This window comes from Pinus tabuliformis, chromosome 2_2, assembly GCF_031772625.1.
Source record: "Pinus tabuliformis cultivar Carrire ecotype Pingquan chromosome 2_2, CPIR1, whole genome shotgun sequence".
Lineage (NCBI taxonomy): Eukaryota > Viridiplantae > Streptophyta > Pinopsida > Pinales > Pinaceae > Pinus > Pinus tabuliformis.
In genome coordinates, this window is record NC_142300.1 from 1,155,777,145 (window position 1) to 1,155,789,158 (window position 12,014).

Genomic DNA, 12,014 nt, shown 5'->3' on the forward strand with positions numbered 1-12,014 from the left:
CTGGAAATGAAATTGAGGAAATTATTATTTGAAGAGCAAGCTAGCTAACCATTATAAATGGTTCTCTTATAAGCTTAGGCTTGAGAGCAAGCTTAATAAAATATGGAAAATCAAATCTAAGGAGAAGGCTTAGCTTTATCTATTGAAATCCATTGGTAAGTGGCACATAAAGCCGAAAAATGATTATTATTTTTTCTTAGTCCCTCAATGATGGAGGCCTACAAATACAAAAATGCTCAAATTCACTAAGAATAATGCACCTTAAATCCCTTTTTGTGGCAAGAATGAAACATTGGGGTACTTGCCCCAGTTTTGGATATATGCCCAACCAACCTACAATGGGCCTATAAACTTTGTCACTACATTAACCAATATTAGTTGGAAAGAAACCCTATGAGGGGATTGTCCCAATTTGGCAACAGACTAAATTAGGGTTGACATTTTATATCTTCTTTGGAAATCAAGAAAGAATGCACATTCATGTTTTCTCAACGCAACATTATTTTTTTCTTGGTAAGAGGGGTCTCTAATTTGTGCCCATTTGCTTTTGCAAACCAAGACATAGACATGGAAGGCAGAAAAATGTAGCATACCTACATAAACTTTTACACAAAAACTTATATACAACTAGAACAGTGCGCAACCATGAGTAGGGTGCCACTTGAAGAGCATTCTCTTGCCCACTCTAAATGTTAGTCTCACAAAATGGATGACACCAAATAAGATAAAAGTTTTTCTATAAAAGAATGTCAAGAAAAAAAAAGTTCAGTAACACTTCCTAAGCGCACAACTTAAGGACGGTGGCCTCCTCCCAAGGAAGAAAGCCCTTTTCCTAACACTGGTAAATTATTGTTTCATCTTGATTAGTTCACCTGATCTAGTAGGATGGCCTTCTTATTAAGACTCTTTAAGTTTGACGGTCGTATGTGGCTGACTTTCATAATATAGGTTATATGCCTTGTGATAGTGGCTGGTGGTGCTTGTTGTACAACCATTGTTTTCGTAAAATGCATGTATACCTTCTCTACTTAATTGAATATCAAGCATTTTTTTACCCAAGAAAGGTAAAGAGATATGTGAAACCTGAAGGAATCAAGTAATTGTCATTAACAAGAATGTGGTCTAGTGGCAAACGGCCTAAGTGATCAGGCTTGTGTTAGTGTTGAGCCACATAGACAATGGTTAAGTTACTAAACACTGTTTAAGATAAAAATATAATAAAATAATTGTTAGTTGGACAACATAGTTCGTCAAACTTTTCATTCTATATTATGATAAAATACACATGGCAGGAATATCCCCTAGAAAAATAATATAAATATAATTAATTTATGGAATTAATTTCTTTAAATCGCGTGTAACCTATACCAAATCGAGGCCAAAGCCATATTATATCATTTGATAATATGGAAAGCCTGAGCCAAATGCTGGCAAAAAATTAATCATCTCCAAATCCCCAGTGCATTTAATATTTCTTCCAAAGAGATAAAGCCCGTCTTACAATACTTGTGGTAGATGAACCTTCAGCAAATGCACTGATAGCTCTCAAAAGGTTGATAAATTTTTCCCCGTCATCCTGAATCAGAACAACATACAAAGAAGGCATCATGTAACAAATCAAGCTCATTATGCTCATGCTTGCTTGGGAAATTTCATATGCACCTTCTGGATGTGTAAATAAAAAATAACACAAACACACACATATATATATATCAATGGGATTTGAAAATAAAAATAAAAAACTTCAGTGGCAATTCAGGATAAAAAATAACACAAACACACACACACACATATATATATATATCAATGGGATTTGAAAATAAAAATAAAAAACTTCAGTGGCAATTCAGGAGTGCCTGGGACATCTCCCAAAAAAAAATAGAATCAAGAATAACGTAAAGCTAATTCATGAATTAAGTAAAGCCAATTCACACAGAATGCCACACAATCAACTATGAGACAGATGTGTGAAGACTCTGTGTCCAAAAATAGAGTGCATCAGAAAGAAATCATACCTCTGGCTTTTGAAAAAGGAGGTCACTCGTATAAAATGGAACCATGCAGTATGGAAGATTGCATCTTAGAGTTGCCTGGTTATACAGCATAAACTCACATTAGAAGCCACAACGTTGAAGCACAAATATGGCTTCCTCTTAACTTATCATATCAAAACAATTCCCATAGTAAATGTATGCCAAAGACTCTTTTGTAATGGAATTCTCTTCATAATTAAAGACTCCATATCCTAGTTTACACACTAGTCATATTTGTATTTTTAGGTAGAACTGTTTATTTTAATGTAGTTTCTTGCAGCTTTAGGGATTTAATTGAAGGCCGGAAAATGATAATATGGTTTTCTCACAAATCAATTGATTCCTCAACTCAATAAGAATTCAGAAATGATCCAAAAGATCTTCAATGACATTAAAATGAAAAAATAAAATTTTAATTTACAGTCAGGTAAAGACATGCTTAGGATTCCTGCAATTGCAGCAAATGAATAGACATTCAACTATTCAATGATCAACAATCATCATTGATCTATAGCATTATAGTATATACAATAACAGAAGGTAATATAATTTCAAGAGCCAAAAAGCCACGATCATAAAACTGGGCAAGATCTCACAACAAACAGGATCCAGAGGACAATGCTATTTGCCGCAGAGGCTGGCCAGGCAGTTCGAGTGGCAGAGAAGAAGTTCAATTTTCAGTTGTGGGTGGTAGAAAAAGTTCGAGCTTCCTCAGTAGCAGTTCCAGCAGGCAGTAGTGTTGCCGGGAAGCAGTTCTGGTGAGCAGATCAGGCATATCGTTGAGTTGATCTGGGCGCAGAGGGTTTACAACAGTATTTGCAGTAGCAGATCCGTGTCAGGTGGAAGAGAAAAGCACACACAGAGGGATTCTTTCTCAGAGGGTTTCCAGATCCAAGTTATTGGAGGAAATTTGAATTTTTCCAGTAGCAGAAGGCAGCAGCAGAGCAGATCTGCGCATTTCCAGAAGGAAGTGCGTGTTGCAGAGTAGGTAGCCTAGCAGGAAAAGGAGGAGATTCCTGTTTATTTCCCAGTTGTGAGTTTTGCATAAAATGGCCTCAGCAAGACTTAGAGATCAGGACAGGTTAGAGGGGGGCATCCAACTATTGTATCCTGAAAACCAGAATGACTTTCCTACTAGATGAACATGGTTTGAAGATGTACGCAGAAAACGTTGTAGCTTTACCTACAAATCCTGATATGCCAACGTACTACAATAAGGAGATGGCTAAGGCAAAGTGGTTGATCCTTGACGGAGTTCGAGATCATGTAGTCTCACATATAGTGGCCAAGAATACGGCCAAATAAATGTGGGATGATGCTCTCGCATCACTCTACTAGAATCCTTCCGAGGATCGGAAGATGTTCCTGAAGGAGAAGCTGAGAACCACTCGCATGCAGAAGGGTGAAGGAGTTACTCCTTACCTTACTAGAATTCAGGGTGTCAGGAATGAGGTTGCTGCAGTTGGAGAAACACCTCTAGACAGTGAGCTGGTGCATATAACTTTGTTAATTTTAGGTATGTTCTATGCTAGAGCAATTTATTTAAATTTTCACAGTTAGTAATCACATCAGCATTAAGCTACACAGTAGATAGAACATAAATATAAATCGCAGAAGACAAGCCAAGACGAGGACACAAGATGTGGCACTAGCTAGGGACAAACGCCACAATGTGTGGGGAAACCCTTTGATCAAATTTTCTTTTATCTTCAAAGTTCAGCAAAGAAAGAGAGAGAGAGTACATTTACAACAGAAGTCAACACTTTGACTTATCTAGATCTAGCATAGATCATTTCATATAATGATGAGATCAGTTGAAGACATTCTGCTTCAACTGATTCTCAAGGTGACTCCTTCACCTATCATCGTGCTGCATTTGGTCCTCTAGTTGCACCACTGCATACTGCACCATGTTGTACTAATCATGATTATCATCATGCTGCCCATGTCCATGATCTTATCTGTCATCATGCTGCTCAAACTAATGTGCATCACCATCATGTTGCTGCCTCTGCTCCATGTATCGTTGTGCTGCCCATGCACATAATCTCATAGTGCTGCCCATCATGCCGCTGCCTCTGCCTTCTCGTTGCTTCATCATGCTGCAACAATTTGCTTCTGTTGATATCAGCTTTAGCTGCTTCCTATGGCTTGCAGCCTAGCAAAGAAGCTAGGCTATATTATTTCTGTATAGGGTTGGCTATGTATCAAGGCTGCATATGTCCATCACTGTGTATGGATATGACTAGTGTTGCGTTACATACATCATCAAGCGTATATATATGATGGCGTCCCATTCCATACACAATGTATATATATGACTACGATGACTATGTGCCATGTGGCCACTATAACTTCATTCCCATATGCGTATATGACTGCGTGGTAATGTTGTGCATGACAGCGTATATACCATCCACGCTGTGTTACATCATATGAGTGTTTGTGCATATATAGCTTTATGACTGCGACTGCTCCAGGCATTAAGTTGACTGATCTGTGTGTTGACTGCGTTAACCTCTGAGAACAGCATGTATCTTCTACGCTGCCAGATCCGCACATATCACGTGCCATGAATGCGTTGTATGTTGCTGCATGTTATCTACACTGCCAGATCAAGTGTATGCTGTGTATATACCTAATGACCAGCGTATAGGATTTCATCATATTGCTGCGGCTGCGTTCCAATATATATTGTCTTTCCATTATAGCGTATTTATGCCCAGCGTATATTCTGCGTATATAAGTCTTCGAGTGTGCTGCCATGACTGCGTTATCCATGATACTGCATGGTAAGGTCCTTTATCACTGCGGCTTCACCAGATTACATGTTGTGCATAAGAACAGCGTGTATCTTCTACGCTGCTAGATCCAAGTGTATGTTGTGTGTATACGTAATGACCAGTGTATAGACACTGTATGAACTGCGTATTGTTCCATATGCTTTGACTGCGGTTCCCTTTTATTGACAGTGTATAATTGTATCTAGAGCATCACTTAACTGTGCGTATAATAGCTGGATTAGGGCATCGTACTTGTAGCTAGGGCATCATTTAACTGTGCGTATAATTGTTGGATTAGGGCATCGTACTCTTTAGTATCTCTCCTTCTCCAAAAACCCAAGACATGGAGAGGAGATCACCTAAAGAGTGTGTCCTTTAATGACTCCAAATCCTCTCTTATTTATACCAAAAAGGTAGAGGTTTAATAGACACGTCGGTTGGGCTTCTGAGCCTACATAAGATGCTGGTCAGCTTGATAATAAATCCATAATCAAAATAAATTCATATCTCCATAAATATTTATCAAAATCGGATGATATTTAGATCAATCCTACACCTCTCGATGAGAGGGATCCAATAAAAATATCAGTTGCCATAAATAAGCCGACCCACATGGAGTTTGGCCCTAGTTGCCAATTTAACACTCCCTCTCAACTAGGGAGAATTCCATCTGCTGATCCATAAGTTTGACTGTACTATCTCTGCCATCAGTGCCTTGCACTGCTCTGCCCAGCTTTGCTCAGCTCAGCTCTGCTGGCTCTGTTCTGCTTTGCTGGCTCTGCTCAGCTCTGCTGGCTCTGTTCTGCTTTGTTGGCTCTGCTCAGCTCTGCTGGCTCTGTTGGCTTATGTTCAGCTCTGCTCAACTTAGCTCTGCTGAACTATGAAGAAGAAGAATTGATCGAGAATGTCTCATGCCATTCTCCACTGACCCGAAGTCAATCTCAGAGTGCGTACCACTCCTACCACTGGTCCCAGACCAATATCGCAGTCTTAGAGAGTCTACCACTGGTCCCAGACCAGTCTCAACCGACCCGAAGTCAGCATCATAGTATGTACCACTCTCACTGGTCCCAGACTAGTACTGCACTGACACGAAGTCAGTCTCAAAGTATGTACAACTAGTCCCAGACCAGTCTCAACCGACCCGAAGTTAGTGTCATAGTATGGTACAACTCCTACCACTGGTCCCAGACCATTATCGCAATCTCAGAGAGTGTACCACTAGTCCCAGACCAGTCTCAACCGACCCGAAGTCAGCGTCATAGTATGTACCACTCTCACTGGTCCCAGACCAGTAATGCACTGACACGAAGTCAGTCTTAGAGTATGTACCACTGGTCCCAGACCAGTCTCAACCGACCCGAAGTCAGCGTCATAGTATGGTACAACTCCTACCATTGGTCCCAGACCAGTATCGCAGTCTCAGAGAGTGTACCACTGGTCCCAGACCAATCTCAGTCGACCCGAAGTCAGCATCATAGTATGTACCACTCTTACTGGTCCCAGACCAGTACTGCACTAACACGAAGTCAGTTTCAGAGTATGTACCATTGGTCCCAGACTAGTCTCAACCAACCCGAAGTCAGCGTCATAGTATGGTACAACTCCTACCACTGGTCCCAGACCAGTATCGCAGTCTCAGAGAGTGTACCACTGGTCCCAGACCAGTCTCAGCCGACCCGAAGTCAGCGTCATAGTATGTACCACTCTCACTGTTCCCAGCCCAGTACTGCACTGACACGAAGTCAGTTTCAGAGTATGTACCACTGGTCCCAGACTAGTCTCAACCGACCCGAAGTCAGCATCATAGTATGGTAAAACTCCTACACTGGTCCCAAACCAGTATCATTGATCCCAAATCAATGGAGGTCATCCTAGCGTAGGGAGTACGGTAGATACAGCGATGCGTCCATCGGTACTACTATGGTCCCTAACTTCATTTCCCTGCTCATTGATCAGATGAGAGGTACTTCCCATGAGTCCCAGACTGCATGGGTAGGATGCCTCGACAGGAGAACTTAATCAATCCCGTCCTCATAGGAGAACATATCAATCCTGCTACAATCGCCATGGAGAACACATCAATCCAGGCCTCACAGAAGAACACATCAATCCTGCTACAATCGCCATGGAGAACACATCAATCCAGGCCTCACAAGAGAACACATCAATCCAGGCCTCACAGGAGAACTAATCATCCTGCTACACAGGAGGGCGAATCATCCTGTTCCACAAGAGAGCGAATCATCTTGTCCCAGTGCGCACCGCCAGAGGAGGGTGAGTCACCCTGTGGTCGTACGTTGCTCCAGTAAGAACCGCAAGCCCTCAGAGCTCCTAGAGCTCAATGTATGCAACATGTAGGACCCTTGTACAAGGGTTTATTGACGACTCCAAGCCGTTCGAGAAAATCACAGATTTGATCTTTCCCTCGGGGCTTTAGCGACCTGTACATCATCTCAGTGCGATGGAGCCTCCTTGCTCATCGACTTACCATATACTAGATAAGGTAGTATCTGATGTCTATCTGTTGGAGCAATTGTCGAATACGGGATTCCTCAATAATCGAATCCCACCTCTGGTTGTTACAGAGAATCTCAGTGGTATTCATCATGTGTACAAACAGCTCACTGAAGAGCTTCCCCAACCAGGCAGCTTCATACGAGATCATACTCGTAGATATGTATCCGATCTCGGTGGTGCTTATAACAACCGACTTCTGCTTCTTGCTTAGAAGCAGAATCCAAAGAGGAACAGCACTAAGAAGTGCTCCAGTGATCCTCCACATTGCCTGCCCAATCAACATTCAAGTAATCATGCAGTTTCATATTTTCGGCAGTGTATCTCAATCCATGAGAGATTGTGCCCTGAAGACATCTCAGAAGATTCTTGGCATCAATCTAGTGAGGCTCAACCAAATATGAGCTCACCATGCTAACTGTAGCGCATATGTCTGGACGGAGGTTCTCTAAGAACATCAACGCGAATGAGTTTATGAAACTTAGAGGCATTTCCCAAATTTGGTCCGACCTTACTACCATATAACTTCTTGAAAGTTAAGATCCTCGAGGTAGTTACAGGCTTGCAGTTTATCTTCCCACATTCGGAATCCAACTCCCTCTGTCTTCTACAAATGAGAGGGTCTACACTTGTCAGACATAGGTGTCGGTATGAGAGGTCTGTCATCCACAACCTTCGGATGGTTTGGATCGATTTCACTCCTAGTGAATCTCAGCTTCATTAGACAGCTGCTGATCTATGCTCGGGGTGTCTTGCTTTAAGCCATAGAGGGCTTTCTATCACCTGCATGCATGAGATTCCCGATCATGAATCAAACTCCTCAGGTTGTTCCAAACCTGTGGACCTGCTATGTGAGGGGAATGGTCCCCTTGTAAGATTTTCCTTCGGTACATCTCAGACATGTACTTTCCTGATCCTTTTGAATTCAGGCATCCTTGTCACCAACTGTCTCATAGACCTTCAGTGCTACGTGATAATGGACATGGTCCCCAATGGACTTCCTGCAATTTGATACAACCCTGAACTCAAAAGCATCTTTGAAAATTCTATTTCAAACATGTACCTTTCCATCGATGAGTGCCACCCTGAAACCTTTGACTTCCATTTCCGAGATGGACACCAGGTTCCGTTTGCGATCAGGTACATAAAAGAGATCCTAGGATTCCTTGCTTTCTTTGAAGAGACGGTCGTGTCCTAGATGCCCTGCTCCTCTGCCCTTCGGACACTTCTTCGTATAAGGGCCGAACTTATTGTAACCAAGGCATCTACCTTTCCTTCCACCCTTAGATCTGAACTTCCCAGCGAAGTGATCTTTAGGTAGGCCATCAGAAACTTCCGCTGCGTCATTCTGATAACATTTTCTGCTTCGACTTCACTCTAGGTGAATTATGAGGAACCCATTGATCCTTTTGTCTTGTCCCAACTATCTTCGGTGATTGCTCTTTCACTCTTGCTTGGGCATTGTCTTCACCTCAGCTCTGATTCCATGTTAATTTTAGGTATGTTCTATGCTAGAGCAATTTATTTAAATTTTCACAGTTAGTAATCACATTAGCATTAAGATACATAGCAGATAGAACATAAATATAAATCGCACAAGACAAGCCAAGACAAGAGGACACAAGATGTGGCGCTAGCCAGGGACAAACCTCACAATGTGTGGGGAAACCCTTTGATCAAATCTTCTTTTATCTTCAAAGTTTAGCAGAGAAAGAGAGAGAGAGTACATTTACAACAGAAGTCAACACTTTGACTTATCTAGATCTAGCATAGATCATTTTGTATAACGATGAGATCAGTTGAAGAGATTCTGCTTCAACTAATTCTCAAGGTGACTCCTTCACCTATCATCGTGCTGCATTTGGTCCTCTAGTTGCACCACTGCATACTACACCATGTTGTACTAATCATGATTATCATCATGCTGCCCATGTCCATGATCTTATCCGTCATCATGCTGCTCAAACTAATGTGCATCATCATCATGTTGCTGCCTCTGCTCCATGTATCGTTGTGCTGCCCATGCACATGATCTCATAGTGTTGCCCATCATGCCGTTGCCTCTGCCTTCTCGTTGCTTCATCATGCTGCAACAATTTGCTTCTGTTGATATCAGCCTTAGCTGCTTCCTATGGCTTGCAGCCTAGCAAAGCAGCTAGGCTATATTATTTCTGTATAGGGTTGGCTGTGTATCAGGGCTGCGTATGTCCATCACTGTGTATGGATATGACCAGTGCTGCGTTCCATACATCATCAAGCATATATATATGATGGCGTCCCCATTCCATACACAATGTATATATATGACTGCGATGACTGTGTGGCCACTATAACTTCATTCCCATATGCGTATATGACTGCGTGGTAATGCTGTGCATGACAGCGTATATACCATCCACGCTGTGTTACATCGTATGAGTGTTTGTGCATATATAGCTTTATGACTGCGGCTGCTCCAGGCATTACGTTGACTGATCTGCGTGTTGACTGCGTTAACCTCTGAGAACAGCGTGTATCTTCTACGCTGCCAGATCTGCATATATCACGTGCCATGAATGCATTGTATGTTGCTGCGTGTTATCTACGCTGCCAGATCAAGTGTATGCTGTGTGTATACCTAATGGCTAGCGTATAGGATTTCATCATATCGTTGCGGCTGCGTTTCAATATATAGTCTTTCCATTATAGCGTGTTTATGCCCAACGTATATTCTGCATATATAAGTCTTAGAGTGTGCTGCCATGACTGTGTTATCCATGATACTGCGTGGTAAGGTCCTTTATCACTGTGGCTTCACCAGATTACATGTTGTGCATAAGAACAACGTGTATCTTCTACGTTGCCAGATCCAAGTGTATGTTGTGTGTATACGTAATGACCAGTGTATAGACACCGTATGAACTGTGTATTGTTCCATATGCTTTGATTGTGGTTCCCTTTTATTGATAGTGTATAACTATATCTAGAACATCACTTATCTGTGCGTATAATAGCTAGATTAGGGCATCGTACTTGTAGCTAGGGCATCATTTAACTGTCAGTATAATTGCTGGATTAGGGCATCGTACTTGTAGCTAGGGCATCATTTAACTGTGCGTATAATTGTTGGATTAGGGCATTGTCCTCTTTAGTATCTCTCCTTCTCCAAAAACCCAAGACGTGAAGAGGGGATCACCTAAAGAGTGTGTCCTTTAATGACTCCAAATCCTCTCTTATTTATACTAAAAACGTAGAGGTTGAATAGACACGTCGGTTGGGCTTCTGAGCCTACATAAGATGCTTGTCGACTTGATAATAAATCCATAATCAAAATAAATTCATATCTCCATAAATACTTATCGGAATCGGATGATCTTTAGATCAATCCTACACCTCTCGACGAGAGGGATCCAATAAAAATATCAGTTGCCATAAATAAACCAACCCACATGGAGTTTGGCCCTAGTTGCCAGAATGAATTTCCTACTAGATGAACATGGTTTGAAGATGTACGCAGAAAATGTTGTATCCATACCTACAAATCCTGATATGCGAACGTACTACAATAAGGAGATGGCTAAGGCAAAGTGGTTGATCCTCGACGGAGTTCAAGATCATGTAGTCTCACATATAGTGGCCAAGAATACGGCCAAATAAATGTGGGATGATGCTCTCGCATCACTCTACTAGAATCCTTTCGAGAATCGGAAGATGTTCCTGAAGGAGAAGCTGAGAACCACTCGGATGCAGAAGGGTGAAGGGGTTACTCCTTACCTTACCAGAATTTAGGGTGTTAGGAATGATGTTGCTGCAGTTGGAGAAAAACCTCTAGATAGTGAGCTAGTGCATATAACTTTCATCAGAGGAGTTCGATTTCACTAGAATGAGGGTCGATTCAGTTGTTGGAGGTCAGGAGAAATTTCGGAAGGGCTAGTGAGTCATTCTCAGAGGCTGAGTTGGGCTGGACGTCTTGATCAGAGCAACTTCTAGACAATGCATGTGAGGGACTATGCAGTGGCTGATGCAGGGGCCTTCGTGTGGCCTGTTCGAGCCAGTTGTAGACCTAGACCAGTGTCGGGTGAGACAAGATTTGTCTCTAATTTTTGTGGCCAATTTTTCTTGCCAAGGATTTCCATTTTTGGTCATCAAGATTGTACTCAGATTATTCATTGTTGCATACTAATAAAACCCTCATCTTTTGCACTGGCTTTTCCACATTGGGTTTTTTCCGGGGTCAATTGTCCAAAAACAATGGTGTCATTTTTATTGTGGGTGCTAGTATTTGCTCAGTTTCCAGCATTTTATTTTCGGCAACGTTTTTATGGTGAAAATTGTAGTTGTGATTTTATTTGTTATTTGACGTAGCAAATAAACTTCACTTAATAATAATCAGTTAGAATTATAATTTCCAATTTTCGCAATAGACTTAAAATTTTCACAGTATGTTCATCATGACAACCAAGGGTCAACCATACACAATGCACTACATATCACATGAAACACACCCAAGCATGGTGTAAACACTTTCAAAGTAAAACCCAAAAGCAAACAAAGCTAGCTTAACTCACGATATGTTAAGTTATGGTATGTTCTATGCTTAAGAGCAATTTACTTCAATTCTTCTATTAGCCTAATGTCAATTTCCAGTATAGAAATCACATTAACATGATAGTAAAATGCTAATAGAACATAAATGAAAACA

General features: G+C 41.4%; 1 protein-coding gene across 1 annotated transcript in view; it reads right to left on the minus strand.

The window, feature by feature from the left end:
* Positions 1-1,187: 1,187 nt before the first annotated feature.
* LOC149197497 (uncharacterized) overlaps positions 1,188-12,014 on the minus strand; it is a 265,068-nt gene continuing 254,241 nt past the window's right edge. Inside the window, exons 12-13 of the mRNA XM_089408710.1 lie at positions 2,016-2,090; positions 1,188-1,576 (exon numbers count right to left, since the gene is read on the minus strand). Of these exons, the coding sequence (XP_089264836.1) occupies positions 1,466-1,576; positions 2,016-2,090 (186 nt within the window). The 3' untranslated portion in view covers positions 1,188-1,465. The remainder of the gene's footprint in view (positions 1,577-2,015; positions 2,091-12,014) is intronic.